Source organism: Lycium ferocissimum, chromosome 4 (assembly GCF_029784015.1).
Source record: "Lycium ferocissimum isolate CSIRO_LF1 chromosome 4, AGI_CSIRO_Lferr_CH_V1, whole genome shotgun sequence".
In the NCBI taxonomy this organism is placed as follows: Eukaryota; Viridiplantae; Streptophyta; class Magnoliopsida; order Solanales; family Solanaceae; genus Lycium; species Lycium ferocissimum.
In genome coordinates this window covers 65824159-65845527 of record NC_081345.1, presented here as the reverse complement: position 1 = coordinate 65845527, position 21369 = coordinate 65824159, and the positions used below count along the sequence as shown (strand labels likewise).

Below are 21369 nucleotides of genomic sequence, written 5' to 3'. Positions count from 1 at the left end.
CCAACTCGAACCCCCCCGACTTCGACGGTTCGTCTTTGCACTTTGACGGTTCGTCTTTACACTTCGACGGTCGTCGACATGCTCGATGACCATATCGATGATCTGAGTATACTTTTATCACTCTGCAGGAACTCCATCGTCGAAGCACTTCGACGGACCGCCGATCGTGTCGACGGTGCAAGTTGACGATCTGATGAATTGTCACTTCGCAGGAACTTATCGACGAGGCAACTTGACGGACCGTCGAGCATGTTGACGGTCCGTCCTTATGCTTATCAGAACAGATTGCCTATTTTTCTCATTTTTTCGCTTTCCGAGCATTCTAACTTCAAAATACCTGCACAGCACACAAAACACATCAAACTAACACAAACTTGCTCGAAAACAAGTGAAACTTAGAGTTAAAGAGCATTAGATGTGACAAAATTCCCGGCACATCAGTGGTGCATATCCACATCCCGGTCGAAACCCGCCGTCCACCTTCTCGCATAGGGCATGTCAATATCGAGGTGATGCCTAGGTACGGGCTGAAAATGCAGCATCCTCTCCCACGCCCATAACTGTATGCGATATTAGAAAATATGATTTTTTTAGTCGTCGTTTCAAGAGGTTTGTTTACATTAAAGGAACACACACTTAAAATATTACCTAGAGAAGAGCAAAAAATCCATACACATCGCTGACAACACCAATAGACGCTCGGTATAGGCATCTGTAATGGTACGCCAAAACAGCACCGCCCCAGCTGTAGTCTCCCAAGCGGTCTAGATGCTCCAAGAAGACTAAATATCGTAAACCGACAAAGGCACCCAATGAGTTCGGGAACAAGATGCCTCCGAATATAATAAGCAGGTAAACACGGGCATGACGATCAATAACATCCTGCTGGGTGCCGTCCTCAACAGGAGCCTTTGCCTCTAAATAAGCGCAGAGTGCACTAATCTTCAGCCGACTCTGTCCCGAGATTTGGCGGCCACATCATCAGGCACGAAGTGGGTGAGCTTAGTCAATGTACTACCAGGAGGAGGCTCGTACCGAGTGTATAATGGCTTTCCATCTACCCGCAATTAGGGGTGCTTATCGGGCGGTTCGGTTGAATAATTGTGCTTAACGGTTCGGCTTATCGGATATCGATTTTTTAATATTTTAATCTGCTAACCAACCAATAAGATATCGGTTGGTTCGGTGTGGATTTAGCGGTTAACGATCGGTTAACGGTCAGTTTATCGGTTAATCAATAAAGTATTTTTTTTTTCCTTCTATTGCTCGGACTATTGCATCAATACAGAATTATCAAAACACAAAAGGGTCAATATTGATAGTGTATAGGTTGCAAACTCTCATTTGACCCTATTTACTTCACATCGCATGATTTAAATGGATGTATTACTCATGGTGGGTATTCTTGGGACACATGATTTTAAATTATTGGAAATACGAATTAAATTTTAACTAAAGAATCGTTATTAAATAAACTGTGCAGATTAAGTATGGGATTTTCATACTAAGGTGTGTCAATGTCCATAAGAAAACTTATTTCTTTCAAACAACCACTAGTAATTCTATCTCGTTCTCATCTTCACCATAGAAAAGGGAAGAAACATCCAAGGAAAGTAAAAATGTTTTGAATGATTCTAGTTGGTAACATGAGATAATAAGAAACAAACACCAGGCAGAAGCGATAGGGAAAATAAGAAACTGCTACCATGTTGCGGGAAGAAAAATGAGTTTTAGGCTCAAAGATTAGTATTAGTATTGCTAATCTTTAGTACTTTATGTACATAGGGATATATTTATAATTTAATTATTCTTAACGGGTTAACGGTTAAACCGATAGGGAAAATGAGGAAATCGTCCCCACACCGTTAAGCCGTTAAATATAAAATTCCAAACCATTCCCCATCCGTTAATCTAATTACCCAATACCAATAAACCAATAAAGTTATTTTGCGGTTGGGTAATCGGTTGCGGTTCGGTTCGGTTTTAAATAGCCCTGCCCGCAATCCAAACAGGACCTCCACATCCTGAAGTGTAATCGTGGCCTCACCGGTGCGAAGATGGAAGGTATGTGTCTCCGGCCTCCACCGCTCAACCATGGCCGTAATGAGCGCCCAATCATGCTGTACCCGACCAACGGACACGAAACGATAGATACAGCCCCGAAACAATATCTCTAAGACGCGGGGGTATGGAGGGTGTTCGCGTAAAATAGCCTACGCTTTCTGCAGCCTACGGGGTCGGAGCCTAGTCGATATCCCTATAGTACCAGCCCATAATAACTCTGACCTATGATTGTCTTGCAAAGACAATACTGATCTATCATCGGGCCCCGGGTGATCATCGGGCCCCGGGGGAACATTCGGATCCATGAAAGAGTCGGGTCTGTAGAAACTAAATTAGTCATTATTCTTGAAATTAAAGAGAAATTATATTAACTAATTAATCATTTGTAGGGAATATGTGAATTATGTTGTATTATATCTTGTGAATAATTAACATGGGATAAACAATTTCACAAATAAATAAAGTAACAATGCCATAATAACATAGTATGAGATTACTATATTTTTTGTAACTAGTCTCTATGTACGTGCGTTGCATGAATATTTCTTGTCGATTTTTATAATATTATTTATATTCTATTAATAAGCAACTTGAAAAAATAATATCTAATTATTATCTTGAATACAATATTTATTTTGAATGTATAAAAATCAAATATTTACTGCCTTGCACCATTTTGAATATTTGATTTGGTAATTTTGTTATCAATCTTTAGTAGGTAGTCTTTTCCAAAAAATATTTTCACTCTCTAACCAAATATTGGAAGAAAATAATTATTTTTCAGAATAACTTTCGTCATATTAAATGTGCAGTAAATTTAATAGTGGATAGTAAGGACACGGGGTTTTGAATTATGTGATGGTAAAGACTTTTAAGTTAATTAGTTTGGGAATCAAAATTCAGCAGTAGTATTTATTTAGAACTCTATTTTGAATATATGATATATTTTTAGTTGACCAAATAGCCAACATAAATATGATAAAATTAGACTAAAAGAGTATATTCGTCGACCACATATTTTTCTAGAAACTTTGCATTTTATCGTTAACGTATCTATTTATGAAATTCATAATAATTTTTATTTCCGTGAACATAAATATTAAAAGAAGAACTTTAACTATTCTCTTTTAGATAATCTTTTTTTATTTAACATATATATTCATGCTTTTAAAATAATATAGATTTAACAATTCATAATCAATTAACAAAATAATAATTCATTAACAATTAACAAAATATCAAAATTCATAATCAATAACTAACAACTAATTAATTAATAATTGCATATTTTACAAATAATAGTACATTACTATATTAAACAATTCATAAACAATTAACAAATTAACAATTCATAAAAAATTAAAAAATTAACAATTCATAAACAATTAACAAATTAACAATTCATAAACATATAACAAATTAGCAATTCATAAACATTTAACAAATTAACAATTCATTAACAGTTAGCAAATTAACAATTCATAAACATATAACAAATAATAAATTAGCCAAAAAAAAAGGGAACAATAGCAAAAGCTACTGCCCAGCACGATCAAGAACAAAAAAAAAAAAATTTGGAAATTAACGACGATTAAATGTTAAACATGCTTACAATATAATGTATATAGAGTTTTATCAAAAATGGGTGGCCACCCAACCTTGACCTTAAAGGGCAAAAAATTAAATGGGCTAGAATTTGGCCCTTTTAATTGAAGAACCTACAAAATAACCCAACCCGGCCTAAGCGGGCCGCGGAGCTGGGAGCAGGCACGTAGTTTAAGTTTTTTCGTCTTCCGAAATAACATTTTCTAAGTGATTTCTGGTACAATTTGAACATGAAACTTTTGCAATATGAAATATAATCTTCTACCACCCATTCTTGCGCAAATTCATATCAAGAGAATAAATATAAATTATTATTTTTAATCACTAATTCAGATCACGTTCAAAAGAAATTAAACATAATATAAATTCTAAGACTAAAAAGTATTACTCCAGTTTCTAATTACTACTTAGTATTAAGTACATTCTTTTTTCTCATTACTTTTTATCTTTTTGATTAATTTACTTATATATTTTTTAAATATTTATTTATTTATTATTGTTTTACGGCCTCAGGCGCTAGGCGGCTTCATCATGAGCCGGCGGACAAAAAGGACGGGCTTTTGGCCGGCTTATGGGCCAAAGCCCCAACCCTACTTAAATAAAGGGTTGGGTTGGGCCGGCCTCGCGGGCCAAGCTCATATTGACAGCTCTAAATGCATATAACAAAATAATAACAAAAGTCCTAGTAGAAAACCTTGATCGAAGATTTTTGTAGGGTTATTTTAATCGAGTTGTACGCTGCTTTTCTCCAAAATTCGAGCTTAGAATCTTGCTCCTTGACTTGAACATACAGAGAATCTAAAATTTTCCGATGAAAATTAATAGAAAACGACGTATTAGGAAGTGGGGAACACCTTGAAATTGCCTCCAATGGCTTTTTTAAATTTTTTTTTGCCAGCCAGTGGCGGCTTAGATGGATTTTTATGGGGAAGCGCATTATTTTACTACGTTAAAGGAGAGAGAGAAATATCCTTTAGCGCAGTAAAATACTGCGCTAAAGGTACTTTTGTACCAAATCTTTTTTTTTGGGGGTATTTTGGTTCCGGACTTGGAATAATAATAATTTGGTGATGATGTAATAAAGATATTTCCAGCAATACATGAATAAAAGTACATTTATAAAAGAATAAAATGAGCTCCTTTTTGGTATAACTGGACATCCGGATATACCACCATATCAATAAATACATGTTTTTTTGAAAAAAACACATAACTATTGCTATTAAATAATATGTTTAGGTTATAAAAAGAATTAAATAAAAAATATAAGTTTCTAATATTTGTGACTATTCATCCCATTTAGTAGCTAAATAAATTAAGAAGTCCCACCATCCTTCAGATGCTTCATTCTAATTTTTGATAATTTTGCGGGAATATCTTATAAAATTGTTATTTTTTTTTAATGTTAAAACAAATTATCAACATCAGAATATTTTAATCACAATTCTTTAAAAATTTGTCAAATAGCACAAAGTGAAAATTTGAAACTCTTCATCTTTTAGATATTTGGAAAGGTAAAAGATTAACAAGTGACAATATAAAGTCTAACAATAACTAATGACACATTCATATTTTTACAATAAACAACTTGATACATAAAATAAATGGAGAGAGTTGTTATTTGTTCGATTGAAGGCAAAAAGAAAGAAAAATAATTAACGATAACTGTTTTTTATTTCCCATCCAGTGTTCCCGCATTGGAGTCCGATTAATCTGGATTTGCGCCGTGTAGTGGCCATTCGGGAGGTGCGTTCTCTATCAAGGGTTTTTTCATATTCAAACTCGAACCCGAGACTCTGGTTAAGAAAGGAGTACCCTCATCTGCTGCACCACATCCTTGATGGTAACGGCAACTTAGTAAAAGTATATTATGTCTTCTACTATTGCATCCTTATTGTTTCAAATTTGGATTTTGATCAATTTGACTCTTAATACTCCTGTATACTATAACTGATTTTGCTCTTTTTAAAAATTTCAGTTTCTGTACCCTAAGGAAAATTTTCAACCCGAAAAGAAATTATTTATTTCTATGATGCATTTGGAAAAAAAATTGAAATTGATTCTTGTGCTAATTACCTAATTGAAAGACTTAATTATTTGTTCTTAATTTTAAATGAAAAAAATTAATGTGTTGATTCAGATTCTTAATATTAGTTCATCCAAGTTTTAAATAATTAACTATTAAAATATTTTTACCCAATAAGAATTCTATTTTCAAATTGTAAAAAAAATGATCAAATATTTCACTTTTGGATCTTGGTGTAAGAATTATTAGCGTTATTAATTCTTGCGAACCGCTTCTCTCTCGCTCTCTTGTATTTTCCTCAAAATTATCTTAGTTAATTGTTCTAATAATATAGTGTGATTTTCAAATACTATACAAAAACTCTGATGAATAGAAAATATATTTTTTTAGTAGGAAGGTCGTTCTTACATAGTCCAAATAAGGTTAGATTTAATATCCAAAATTTTAATTAATTTTATAAATTATTAGGAAAATCATCAAATGATAAATTTATCTAATGTGAAATCTACTTTTTAAAGGGTAAAAATTCGATCAACACGTCATACAAAAGTTTCATGATTTTATGTAGTAGTCTAGATATATTGTGAAGATAGGAGGTCTTCGACTGTGTATTTATTTATTTTAAAATTTATAACTTAGACATATTGATAGCATAAATTATGTTTACACTATTATTAAATTATAACAGGTTACTTACGTCTATTTTGGACCATGTACTTACTATAAACGGTTACTTTGCAATTTGTCTTTTGAATGGCATGGTGTAAGAAAAAACATTTACGCTTTTGGCGTATTAGAAGTTGAACTTTTTATGAACTAGTTTTGGTCGGTATTAGTTAGAATCAACGACAAAATCCACAATACCACATTATAATTTCTCGAATTGGTAACAGAATTTCATTTATTTTAATTAGCGAACTTTTAGTTTATCCATCATCGGATTTTCTCTGAGAAGAACGGTTAAAATAGAACAGTTTTATGGTGTAATAATATGTGAAACTTGTTCTAAGGTCTAATAACGTCTGGGATATGGCATCTTGACTCAAATCACTAAATTTTCTGTAAGTAAATGAACATGTCTTAAAAGGAAGATGTAACCTTTATACTTTCGAAAAGGAAGATGTAACCTTTATACTTTTGAAAGATTCTTGGCTTAAAATAGATAGTGCCAAGTCTGATCCTACTTTTTTTTTTTTTTTTTTTTTTTGATTTCCTTCTTAATTGAATGCAATATTTTTTACCCCGAATTTCAGTAACAATTAAATTTGTAAGTGAGGTATAGGATATGTGGATGAACTTTAATCTATTAGGTTAGTGTGAAGTGTCAATGGACTTGTTTGTAGTTATATTTATATGAATAGGTGCTTGCGATATATATATATATGCGTGTGATGGTGATTGATTTATGCCAAATATATTAAGTAATATTGAAAGGATAAGCAAACTAATGAAGAACACCAGGAGATCCGGGCCAATATCTTTTGGGTGAGAGCTTTATATATTTGACTATTACAATGTTGAGATATGGAAAAAAGAAGCTAACCTCAAAAAGGGGAGGAATGTCCTCTATTTATAGGTATGCCTTGTGGGCCATGAATGCAACACAAAAAGCCTTATGAAATAGAAAAACCCTAAAAAGACAAAGTATGACCGTACGGTCTGACACGCGTACGATCGTCAGTGCAAATGGCAGAACGGTTTTCTGACATGTGGCAACCTCACAACCGGTTATCCGGACCAACGGACACGTTTTTCTTGTCTCGGATCCATTACATCCGGTACAAACCCTGGTGTGAAGAAAAGATCGAACATGCTTGTGCTCATTTGGACTTATCCTCGGCTCCGGTCGAAAAGATCGAACATGCTTGTGCTCATTTGGACTTATCCTCGGCTCCGGTCTCACCGGTCACTCATTGATTCGGTTTTTACCGTATACAGATAGTCCCCACACTTTTCGGATCGTAGCTTTATCGGAGCGACGGGAAGTGGATAAGTCCCAAAATCGGTGGTTCCACAAGCTCGTTCTTATCTTCAACTTAGGCAGGAACTGTTATGTCACGTCCTTCTGACTTCGGCCATGTGTCTCACCCCGAGTGGCTAGCCTCGGGAACCACCTTAACCCACGTCGCTTCAAGTCACGTCCCATTAATTCTGGGACACGTGTTGTCTCTCGATTGGCCGTCCTCTGTAACTGCTACAGTGAACCGTCTATATAAGGGCCAAAGTTGCTCATTTTTTACTTTCCATTTTCACTTCTCACTTCCTACTTCGTACTTCTTACCTCTTTGATCTTAAGCTTTTTCGTTAACTTCCTTTCTTGCTTTGAATCTTCAACGTTTTCTACAACAAAGTTCAAACCGAGCCTTCAATCCTTCTAATCTTCCTCTTTCATTATTTTGTTCCTGCCTTGAAACTTTCATCTACATCTTCAAATCTTCATACCAACTCCTTCATCTTTAAAATGTCAGCCAACACCGATTTTGCTTCCCAGGACGGTCCCTCAGTTTCTTCCCCGGGCACCGAGCCTACTTCTTAACCCAAAGGAAAAACCTTTGTGGAACCAACCGCCCTGGACATAATACCTTCCAAACCCAATTATAATCACGAGTTTACCGTTGAGAAATCGGTACAAATCGCGGATAGGGGTTTCGACGTGAGGCGGTACCCTTCGTCAATTACAAAGGATCTTCTCCCTCAGGTCCGGGCCGATTATGGATGGGATAAGCATCCGGTGCAAGTGTTTGCCCCCTGCCCCGATGAGTCCATTACTGACTACAAAGAAGGGTTCTTGTACGTTTACACGTACCCGTTCACGCTCAAACTCGATCCCCCAATTGATTCGGTTATTCTCGAGATATGCCGGACATACAATGTATGCTTAGCCTAAATCGGGCCGATTATATGGAGGATCGTGGCTTGCCTCCGTCTATTGTCTAAATGCCAACAAGGAATACACGTTGGCACACTTCATCCAATTGTATAGCCCAAGGATCTTCCGAGGGGGGGTGATAAAGGTCGCCAAATGAGGTCGGAACCCGATTCTTTCCAAACTCGACGAGGATAGAGATTGAGGATGGTTGGAACGTTATGTCCGGGTAAGGACCGCAGACATCATTCCGGCTGATTATATGCCCTTTCCGGAAAAGTGGAATAACAGCCGTAAGTTTCTCAGTTGTCTTTCCTCTATAGTTGTCTTTCCTCTTATATATGTCCATATATATATATATATCTATATATATTTTTTTTTTTTTTTATCTCGTAGAGGTATGGATACCGACGCTTTTCAGGAACCTTTATCGAGTGGTTGAGGCAATCATCGTGAATACCTTCACGCTGAATGGACATGGGGAGACCTGTCCCGTGGCCGGTGGTTTGCCCAAAATCATGGTAATCTTCCCCTTGATTCGGTACTTATTGCTCCCTCCCGTTTTGCCTTGTCTTTCTATAACTCTTTTGATATTCAGGCTTGCCCAAAGGCTCTGTGGAGCCACGGCCCGAACCAACAGCTGAGCACCCACACCGGCATCTGAATTTGATACGACAGGATCATCCCGGCTTATTGCCGCAGCCGAAAAGAGGCAAAGGAAACCCTAGGCAAAAAGGGCAGAAACAAAAGAAAAGGTCGAGGAGCAAAGTTCGGACACTGAGGGATGAATCCGAGCCCGATAATATTATTCGAAGGGCTGATGCGGGCCCCTTCATCGCCTTTGTTCCCGAGGAAGAAACTACCATTCAGCCCTCGTCTACAGCTGAGGAAGGAACTGCCATTCTGACCCCGAACATAGGTGGGGAAGACGATGTTCTTTTTTCGATTCCTCTAAGGTCCATTGAATTTATCGACATTTCAGGTGATGCCTCACCCGAAGACGGCACCATGAGTGAGAGAGCCTAGAAGATCTGGCCCGTCCTCGGACATCGAGGCTGATCAAAGGGCTGAATCAGCCCCGGACAACGAGGCTATAATGGTTACCATCCTATTGCCCGGTAGCGACCAAGCTACCACATCCGAGGTACCCTCATCTACCGGGGCTGCTGGAGCCGTTCCGATCTCTTCTTCTCCTGCATCGAGGTCCGAGAACCTGGATGACATGTTCTCAGATATCCCTCCTGTAGCCGGGGAAGTTGCCGGGTTTGGCCATCTTCCCATTCTTCGGGCCACGAGGGCGGCTAGCCGATCCACTGAAACGGGCGCGAGGAACACTCTTGTAGGTATTTTCCCAGCCCCCAGTGTAGAACCGAGAAGGACGAGGTCGGCTGTGGTCACCGTCCCCGAGAATTGTAGTTTTTTATCCCCCCCGTGCGGGTTGGAAGTTATCTAAGGCCTCTTATTTCAGATTCGGATAAGGAAAAAATGGCCGGGGTTCCTTGGCAGTGCCTTATAAATGAGGGCATGCATGCAGGCAACCGGGTAAACTTTATGCTCGTCTTTCATAATACTGATGTGCAATTTTCTACTCTTGTTTACTCAATTTCCTAACTTGATTTGCTTCTTCTTCTACAGAGTGTTGTGCTCGTTAATGAGGGCTTTATCCGGGCCCAACACGAGGTTAACGACTTAAAGGCCCAACTGGATGCCCAGGGCGGAGAGACGGAGAAGTTTCAATTCCTCCTGCAGGAGAAAGAAGATCAGTTGAGTCAGGCCGCTGTTCTTCCCAACCTTCAATTCGAGCTCAAAATGGCAAAGGCCGAGAACCTGCGCTTAAAGTCCAAGTTGGCCGATATGATTGAAAAGAACTGGCTCCTGGAGGCGGATAACGTCGATCTTGGCCGAGACAATGCCAATTTTACTATGAGGCTTGGTGAACTCGAGGCCACTATTTCCCAACTTTGGAGTGAACTTGACTCGGTCAAGGCTGAAGCCGCGAAGATGGCAAAAAGGCATCACCAGCTTGAATCCGAGAGTGCCAATGACAAGGAGAAACTGAGGGTGGCAGAGGAGAAAGTCGAGACTCGAGCTCGGATCAGTGATGAGCTCAAGAGCAAGCTCGAGGAGGCTACTGAGGCCAATGATCTGCTTCAGACTGAGTTTGAATCGGCTAATCAAATTCGAATAGCTCTTCTTGAAGTGAGATCCGAGTTAGACGCTAGATTGAAAAAAGTCGAGGCTAATCTAGAAAAGTCTCTTAAAGACATGGAGGCTGTCGAGGCTCGTTCTACGATTTTGATCGAGTACGAACGGTGGAAATCCCGGCGTGCTACCCTCGAACAAGTTCAAAGAGGGTTGGAGGACATCCAGGCCCGAATACTCGAAGCCAAAGAAATCGAGGACAGGGCTAAGAAATCCCTTGATGTCGACTCTGAAGACTCCGAGCAAATGGTTTCTGATAATTCCAGCTCCAACCATACCGAGTAGACTAGGGCCTGTACGAGCCTTCATTTTGTTTTTGTTTTGACTTGTGTTAAAAGTCTAAGTGTAAAGCCTTGGTTTATGAAATGCATATTTTCATTTTTTGGCTGTTGTTTTCTTTATTCTTTTATTCAAATGTATGCTACGATTTTTGCCTTAAACGCTCGTATCGTATGGGATATAGCCAAGGTTCGGAGCTACCTTTTTATCCGAATTGAGCCTTTTTTAACTCATTGAGTATTGGCCTCGGGGCTTATTTGTGCTTTGTGAATTCAAACGTCTCCGAATCACATTGAGAATTTTGGGTCGAGGTTTTTAATTTGTTTGAACCTTTCCCGACCGTCTACTTATAATAGATTAGGTTCGGATACCTGAATCCCTGCCTTTATCAAATTTTAAGAGTCCCCACTCGAGGGTGTTAAAAGATTTTGGGCTCGGTTCATCTTGACCTTGCTGCCTTTGCCAAATTTTGATAATAATCCCCGGTATAGGGTATTTAATACAAAGACGTGTCCGAGACGTATGCTTTCATAACACTTCTTTATATAGATAGTGTTTGTACGTACATAATATGAGGATTTCATCCGTTTCCTTCTGTTTTTGCCGTAGCAAATACTAGCTGGACACAATTCTTTTGGTCCTTACATTGAAACCTAACACAGAAGGTCCGGGTTTACACAAAAATAAGAAGCATAAAATTTCAAAGACCTTTTCGGGATAGGCCTTGTTTCTTTGTTTCTTCATCTGTTTCGGTGAGTTGAACTCATTCTACCTTTCCGGGATAGGCCTTGATGTGGGTATGATAGTCCCCTAGTGTTTATCCGAGCAGCATGATCGGGTAAGCACTATTAAGTCCCCAGCGAAGGGCAGACCCTCCGTTTCCGAGTACTTTGCCTTGTTTTCATAAAGTAACACGTTGTACTTGTTGCCTCGTTAAAAACCTTGTCGGAAAACCCACTTTAGGATAAAATCGAACTAAGAAAAAGAGCGCAACATGTGTTTTCAGACCTAACCCCACCCGCTCGGGGTTTATCTCGATACCACTTTTGCAAAAAAGGATAGGTCAATAAAAGATGATCACAAGGGTAGGTATCCATACCTTAGCAATAGTATTTCTTCAAATGAGCCACATTCCGGTTATTGCGCAATCGTTGCCGGTCCATGGATTCAGTTGGTACGATCCTTTGCCGTTACTCCGGTTATCTTGTATGGCCCTTCCCAGTTTGGACCTAATTTCCCATCATTGGGGTTCTTGGTATTCAAAATAACTTTCTGAAGTACCAAGTCCCCAACTCGAAAATGTCATAGATTGGCCCTCCGGTTGAAGTACCTCTCCATTCTCTGTTTTTGAGCCGCTAAACGGACCAGCGCATATTTGGGTAGTTCGTCCCCCAGGTCGAGCTTTACGGACATAGCCTCCTCGTTTGACCTGTTGGTGGCGTATTGGAATCGGAGGCTCGGTTCACTAAATTCTACGGGAATTAGAGCTTCGGCCCCGTAGACCAACGAGAATGGTGTCTCTCCTGTGCTCGACTTTGACGTTTTTAAGCCCATAATGCCTCCGGAAAAACTTCCCTCCATTTATGTTTCGATGTTTCAAGCCTTTTCCTTAGATTTTGAATTATTGTTTTGTTTGTGGATTCCGCTTGCCCGTTTGCACTCGGGTGATACGGAACCGATACTATCTTCCCAACAATTGATCTTCAATTTTTAGTGTAAAAACCGCCGAGAAGAGGTGGGAGGGTTATTGACCTTGCGCCAACGAAGGCGGTAGGGCGTTATCAGAGAAGGAGATATCTCGGCGTCGGATGCGAAACAAGAAAGGGGACGAGTTAATATGGTCCCATATGAAGTTAATAACCTCCTTTTCTCTAATATTTTCGAAAGCTTAATGCGTTTCAACCCACTTTGGAGAGTAGTCGGTCATAAGGAAGAGGAATGAATCGAGCATTGTCTGTGTGTACCTGGTGCCCGTAACGATAGACCGATGATGTTCATCCCCCACTTCATGAACGGCCAAGGGGAAATCATTAACCAATAGATGAAGAACCCAACTCCCAAATGTCATCTTTTAAAAAGGATAAGTTGGTGAATCATCAAGGCGTGCTTTTGACACCCATCACATTTTCGGATAAAATTTTTTGCATCTTCCTCCATAAAATTAAGGTTCCGGTAATAGCCGTACATGTGATAATTTTTCGAACCAATCCTTTCCGCATCAATAAATTGGAAAAAATGTGATATCGTGCTTTTTAACGAATCATGACCACCCGAAACGTTACTCTCGTGGACTTCTCTCATCACGTAATCTGTTTCTCCGGGACCCAAACATTTGGCAAGAGGTCCGAAGAAAGACCGTCCATACAATTGGCCGTCTACCAAGCAGAATTGAGCTACCTTGGTCCGAAGTGATCGTGATTCTTTTGGGTCACTCGGGAGCTTCCCATCTTGCAAGTAGTCGATGTATCTGTTGCGCCAGTCCTAATTTAGACCCATTATATTTATCTGGGCCTGACCTTTTTCTACCGCCGAGTTCATCAATTGGACTATGGCACCGGGTTTGAGTTCCTCTGCTTCGACCGAAGAGCCCAAATTGGCCAATGTATCGGCTTCATTGTTCCGCTCCCTGGGTACGTGTTGCATGGTCCATTCTTTGAACCGGTGTAATATCACCTGAGTTTTCTCTAAGTACCTTTGCATTCGCTCATCCTTGACCTTGAAGATGCCATTCACCTGGTTCACGACCAAGAGAGAGTCGCATCTTGCTTCGATTGTTTCGGCTCCCAGACTCCGAGCCAATTCCAAACCTGCAATCATAGCCTTGTACTCGGCTTCATTGTTAGTCAATTTTATAGTTCTGATCGATTGTCTAATGACATCATCGATGGGGGTTTTAAGAACAATGCCCAACTCGAAACCTTTCAGGTTTGATGCCCCGTCTGTATGTAGAGGCCAGATACCCGAAGCCTTTCCGGAGGTCAACAAAAGCTCTTTCTCTACCTCGGGAATCATGGCGGGGGTAAAGTCTGCCACAAAATCGGTTAAGATTTGGTATTTAATAGCTGTTCTAGGCTTGTACTCGATATCATACCCGCTAATCTCTACAGCCCATTTGGTCTGTCTACCTAATAACTCTAGTTTATGCATGACATTTTTAGCGGGTAAGCAGTTACTACACATATCGGATGGCATTGAAAGTAAGGTTTTAGCTTTCTCGATGCACTTACTAATGCCAAAGCCAACTTTTGGAGGTGTGGATAACGAGTCTCCGCATCCCCTAAGGTTCTACTAACATAATAGATTGCGAATTGCGTATCTGCTTCTTCTCAGACCAAAACACCGCTTACCGCTACCTCAGACACGGCAAGGTATAGAAATAACTGTTCATCTGCCTTCGGTGTGTGCAGTAGGGGCGGGCTATATAAGTACCTTTTCAATTCCTGCAAAGCCCTTTGACATTCCGGTGTCCAGACGAAGTCATTCTTCTTTCTCGGTAGTGAAAAGAAACGGTGACTTTTATCCGATGACCTCAAAATGAACCGGCTTAAAGTTGCTATCCTTCCGTGAGCCTCTATACGGCCTTGACATTATTCACCACCTCAATATCCTCAATAGCTTTGATCTTGTCCAGGTTGATTTCAATTCCCCGGTTCGACACCATGAAGCCTAAAAATTTACCCGATCGGACACCGAAGGCTCACTTCTCCGGATTCAGCTTCATGTTGTATTTTCCAAGTACATCAAAGGTCCTGCAAATGTTTTAAATGGTCCTCTGTTTCCAGGGACTTGACTAGCATGTCATCAATATAAACTTTCATGGTTTTTCCTATCTGTTCTTCGAACATTCTGTTAACTAGGCGTTGGTAAGTTGCGCCGGTATTTTTTAATCCGAATGGCATGACATTATAACAGTAAGTCCCGTATCGGGTAATAAAGGAGGTTTTCTCTTGATCCTTCGGGTGCATCTGGATCTGATTGTACCCAGAGTAAGCATCGAGAAAACTTAACATCTCATGCCCGGCCGTCGAGTCGATCATTCGATCGATGTGAGGCATCGTAAATGAATCCTTCGGGCATGCTCTATTCAGATCTTTATAATGAACACACATTCTAAATTTATTATCTTTATTTGGCACCACAACTACATTAGCTATCCAGTCCGGTTACTTCACCTCCCGGATAAAGCCTACTTTTAAAAGCTTTGTTACCTCATCTTTTACGAAGGCATGTTTTGGCTCAGCCATTGGTCTCTTTTTTTGCTTCACCGGAGGGAATTTTCTATCGAGGCTGAGCTTATGCGTTGTGACTTCATTGGTACACTTGTCATGTCTATATGGGACCACGCAAAGCAATCGGCATTAGCTTGAAGAAATTTTATTAACTTGTTCCTGAGCTCCGAGGTTAATCTCGTGCCCAGGAATACCTTTCTATCTGGTAGATGTACGAACAAGATGACTTGCTCCAGCTCCTCCACAGTAGACTTGGTTGCATCCGAATCATCCGATGATACAAATGATCTAGGCAAGCCGAAATCGCCCTCTTCACCAACCGGGTCCGTTTCCTTCTGCTCTGCTTCCGAACCCATATTCTTTAATTGCTATTTGGTGGCCTTGCCTTTGATTGATTCTTCATCTCTTTGATCCGGATTCTTTGAAAAGAGGGGTGCTTCTTCGACCGCGAACATTTCCCTTGCTGCGGGCTGTTCGCCTCGGATAGTTTTTATCCCTTTCGGAGTTGGGAACTTTAGCAACTGATGCATGTCTATGGTATTACTCTCATGCTATGAATCCATGGTCTACCGAGCAAAGCATTATACTTCATATCTCCCTCGATGACGTAGAACATCGTCTGCTGTATGGTGCCGTCAATGTTGACCGGCAAAGAAATTTCTCCCTTCGTAGTTTCGCTAGCCATATTGAACCCACTGAGTACCCGAGCTACCGGCACAATCTGGTCTAGCAGCCTCAGTTGATCGACCACTCTCCAACGGATGATGTTGGCTGAACTACCTGGGTCAATCAAAATATGTTTAACCTGTGATTTAAAAATAAGGATAGAAATTACCAATGCATCATTATGCGGTTGAATGATGCCTTCTGCATCTTCGTTACTAAAGGAGATGGAGCCCTCGGGTACGTAGTCCCGGGTGCGCTTTTCTCGTACAATTGAGACATTTGTTCTTTTCATGACTGGACCTCGCGGAGCATCCGTTCCCCCAATTATCATATTGATCACATGTTGAGGTTCCACCGGTTCAGCTCGTTTGTGACTCTCCCTTTCTTTGTAGTGGTTTTCGGCTCGTTCACTCAGAAATTCTCGAAGGTGGCCATTTTTCAATAAACAAGCCACCTCCTCCCTTAACTGGCGACAATCTTCAGTGCTGTGCCCATGTGTCTCATGATACTCACACACCACATTTGGTTCCCGTTGACTCGGGTATGGCCGATAGCCGAGATAAGGTCCGAGGTACTGATGTTGAAGTTGTATTCCGATATCATCGGTTCGTCTTTATGGCTAACCGAACTCACGGCATCACTTCTAAAAAACAAGCCTCGACTGTTTGACGGGCGCTCATCTCGTTTATCGCTCCTACTAGAGAAGTGACTGGGGCCGACCCTCGATTTTTCTGACCTGAAACTCGATTTTTCCGACCTGAAACTCGATTTTTCCGATTAAGAGTACGGTCGGTATCTTTCTCTTGATAGCCTTGTCTCCGGTTCGTAATTCTTTCTCGACCTCTCAGAGCTTTTGCTCATATTTATAGGTCCTGGGGGAAGTTCGAATTGGTCATCCTCTACCCGAATCTTAGATTCGTACCTGTTATGGACATCTGCCCAGGTTACAGCCTCGTACTTTAACAAGTTTTCCTTCAGTTTGAATGAAGCAGTCAGGCTCCGAGGATTAAGCCCTTTGGTGAAAGCTTGCGCTGCCCATTCTTCCGGAACCGGAGAGAGCTCCATCCGTTCCCTTTGGAAGCGGTTCACAAATTCTCGTAACAACTCATCGTCCCTTTGGGCTATCCTGAAGATGTCCGCTTTCCGGGCCTGCACCTTTTTGGCCCCAGCACGGTCCTTGATGAACGCAGCTGCGAGCATCTCGAAAGAAGTGATGGAATGCTCGGGCAAATGGTCATACCAGGTCAATGCTCCTTTCGAGAGTGTTTCCCCAAATTTTTTCAACAACACGGACTCAATTTCATCCTCTTTGACATCATTGCCCTTTATGACATAGGTGTATGAAGTCACATGTTCCTGCGGGTCTGTTGTGCCATCGTATTTTGTAATATCCGGCATCTTGAACCTCTTCGGGATTAGCTTTGGAGCAACACTCGAAGTGAAAGGTCTTTGAATGTATCTCTTTGAATCCGGCGCTTTCAGAATCGGTGGCGTTCCCGGGATCTGATCCACCCGAGAGTTAACTTTTCCACCCTCTTCTCCGTTGAATCGACCCGTTTTGCCAAGGTCTCGAGCATCTTCAAAACTTCGGTAGAAGAACCGGCTCCGGATCCATTGCTCTCGACTATCCGTGCTTCGTCCCGTCTTGGCTCGGTGACCCCCTTTGATCTTACCGGAGCTGTCTTGTCGTTATTGCTCTGCAGCTGAGCTATAGCAATCCCCTGTTCGGCTATGGCGGTCCCTTGTTCCTACAACATTTCAAATATTAAATGTAAGTTAATCTCATCCGGAGTATCCGGTGTTTTCTGGCCTTGAGCCCGGGACAAAGTAATTGAGTTATGAGTATTCAAGGGATCGGTGGCCGGAAAGGCGGCATTCTCCTGATTCACGGTATTCTGCCGGTTGAGGCCTTCTTTCGAGTCAACGGAGTTTGGGTCGATTGGATCTGCAGGTAGGTTTCGTAACCCATTGTTGTTCTCATTTTCAGCTACTATTTCGTTGTTGTTCACATGACCGGAATGTCCGCTGCTTGCCATTTTGTGGATCTGCAAGTAGGTCCGTTTTATGCGAAAATTTACAGATTCTTCAATCAACGGGTGAAAGAAGGAAGAAGCAAAGATTAAAAAACTACTATTATCCTAGCCCCACGGTGGGCGCCAAACTGTTTACCCCAAATTTCAGTAACAATTAAATTTGTAAGTGAGGTATAGGATATGTGGATGAACTTTAATCTAATAGGTTAGTGTGAAGTGCCAATGGACTTGTTTGTAGTTATTTATATGAATAGGTGCTTGCGATATATATATATATATATATATATATATATATATATATATATATATATATATATATATATCCAATGGTGATTCATTTATGCCAAATATATTAAGTAATATTGAAAGGATAAGCAAACTAATGAAGAACACCACGAGATCCGGACCAATATCTTTTGGGTGTGAGCTTTATATATTTGACTATTACAATATTGAGATACGGAAAAGAAGCTAACCTAAAAAAAGGGAGGAATGTCCTCTATTTATAGGTATGCCTTGTGGGCCATGAATGCAACACAAAAAGCCTTATGAAATAGAAAAACCCTAAAAAGATAAAGTATGATTGTACGGTTTGACACCCATACGATCGTCAGTGTAAATGGCAGAACGGTTTTCTGGCGCGTGGCAACCTCACAATCGGTTATCCGGACCAACGAACACGTTGATTTGGGATCGGCGTATCCGGACCAACAGACACGCTTTTCTTGTCTCGGGTCCATTACTCCGGTATGAAATCCCGGTGTGAAGAAAAGATCGAACATGCTTGTGCTCATTTGGACTTATCCTCGGCTCCGGTCTCACCGATCACTCATTGACCCGGTTTTTACCGTATACAAATATATTGTCTGTTCTTTTTATAGTTTGTTTTGATTCCATTAAAGATTAGGGTTAATTCAGTTACGGATAGACCTCTTGTATTTTAGAATCAAATAATTAAATCCCTTATATTATGAAAATTCTACACTTACACACCTTATGATAGTATCCCATTTTTCTAAATATATTTAAATTTTTTATATAATGAAATCCTACACAAATGAAACTTCATCTAACTAAATACATTTAAGATAATTCTGAAGCAAAAAAATAAATAAAAAGGAGAAATTTCTATATTATAAAATAGTATAATCAAATAAAATTACAAATAACTTACGTATTTAAAGTAAATGAAAATTATTACTAATAGTTAGCATTTTTTATTAAACAATTTGTGTTCATTTTCCTATTCATGAGTTTATAAAGATAAATGTTTCAAAAGATATCTATTCTTTTTTTAGTCAAAGACATGAATAAAAAATTTATCTTCGTTTTAAGTCATAAAAATGACTCCATGAAAATATTTTATTGATAGTTTTAGTTTGTCATTTAATAATTATATCTTAATATACTTAGTTGATATTCATCAGAAGAGCTGTAAGAGTAGAATTTTCATAATACAATGGTGTAAGCATTCGATTTTGAAATATTTTTTATTTTTTATTTTTTATTTTAAGGCCACTAGGCTTTCACCCCCTAGTGGCTATTTGAAATATAGGGAGTGTATCTGAAATTGAATCATATTTTAAGAGTGTTTACTGTAATTATCCTAAAGTTTAATCCTTTTTTGCTAAACTTCCTTGGAGTAAATGAGCACGGAATTTGTAACTTTCACGTTTCTTTTTATACTTTTCTGGATGTTTATTTTTTATTTTTATTTTTTATTTTTTATTTTTTATTTTTTGGGGTGAAATGCTTTTATGTTCTTTAAGTGTAAACTTAACAATTGATTAGACTTAGTAACTGAAGCTTAAAAAGTTGATAGCAAATAGTTAATCCCGATTTTAACATTCTTTTTTTAAAATACATTTCTTGGCTAGCCGGATTCTAATAAAAATTCTGTAAAAAAATATAGTTTTTAATGGTGAAACGAGAAGGGATTAGCTTAAAGTCATTTCGCGACAACTTGTTTTCCTATCTACCAACTTGGTCTGATTCATGAATGGATCACTAGACTTGTTGCTCACACATACTGTATAATTTTTTATTCACGAATTGGCACAAAACTCCTCTCAGTTCATCGATGGTAAATTCTCAACAAATTCCAATTTTGAAATAAATAGCTTGTATATGAAACTTTTAGTAGATTTTCTTTGACGGGGTGTGGTTGGAATTCGCTGGAAATATCGAGACAAGGATATGTACAAAATTTTGAGGAAGATCTGAGGTGATTTGGATTGATTTGTATTTAAAATTCTCATTAGCAACCTCTCTCAGCCGAGCAGCTGTAGAGTTGAAAATAGCTAGGACATCAAACAGTAAGAGCATCAAAAGTTAAATTCTCCAATCGCCACTGTCAAAGCCTTTGAACCTGTGTCCACACATCAAAATATTAAGCAGAAAAAAGAAGATATTGGTCTTCAAGGAGCTTGGAAGAAATAGATGTAAATACAATTCCTAAAAACTGCAATATCTTGCATCCATGTTAAAAGAATTTATCAACAAAAGGATCATTATCTAGCTATGAGATATCTTATCTATTATAAATTTATAATGATTTTGTTCTTTTCATCTGTATTAGTGTGGCTAGCTTAGTAGATTCTTCTAGCGGGGTAATAACTTGTTGGTGCATGGTAGTATACAAAACATAAACCCTTCATCAATTATTGTAACCTTAACAAAAATCATGTTGTATTGCAGTTTTACTACCATAAGAGCAAACGTGCTGAGTGCAAATCTGGTGTGGATGTAAGAAGGTATTATCATATACAAGAGAAAATCATCCAATATGTATCTTCTTACATCAGCAACAGATCGACACTCAACACGTTTTCTTACTATTGTCTTCCAGACATTCTCCGTTGGATGACACGATACTTCAAAGGTATTAGCACCCATTAATATGATTTCATTGGGTTTGTTGAGCCTACAAAACATGCATAAAAAGTATAAAGTAAAAAATCAAAATTTTGAAGGCATAGAATGGTTCTGTTTTATATCAAGTTCTCTAGAATTTTGACTTCCTTGTATTTTGTAATAGTTATCCTAACGTACCCTTAACCTTTTCCACAGTGTGGATCGACATTTCGTTATGCAACCATTTTTTAAAGTAAAAATACAAACCAAGAAAACCGTTTTGTTTCTGTAAGAAAACTTCTCTATTTTTATGTATAAAGAACTTCTCTAAAAACTTCGCCGAAAAATTATACAAACGATCTTAGTATTTTTTAACTAGCGTATTTTAATTCTTTTTATACAAAATAGTAAAAAATAAAAATTTCACTATGAAAAATAACTTACTGCTATTTGAACAATATTGATTGGGAACACGTAAGGTATTATATTATGACAATTGTTAATTTCATAAGAAGAATTAGTTTTTCCTCTATAAACAAGATCAAG

At 39.0% G+C, this 21369-nt stretch overlaps 1 protein-coding gene across 1 annotated transcript; it reads left to right on the top strand.

The window, feature by feature from the left end:
• The first annotated feature begins 9657 nt into the window (after positions 1 to 9657).
• On the top strand, positions 9658 to 11048 carry LOC132054278 (uncharacterized). Its single transcript, XM_059446321.1, has 2 exons — positions 9658 to 9900; positions 10197 to 11048. The coding sequence occupies exons 1-2, from the start codon at positions 9658 to 9660 to the stop codon at positions 11046 to 11048; spliced, it is 1095 nt and encodes a 364-aa protein (XP_059302304.1).
• Positions 11049 to 21369: the final 10321 nt, after the last annotated feature.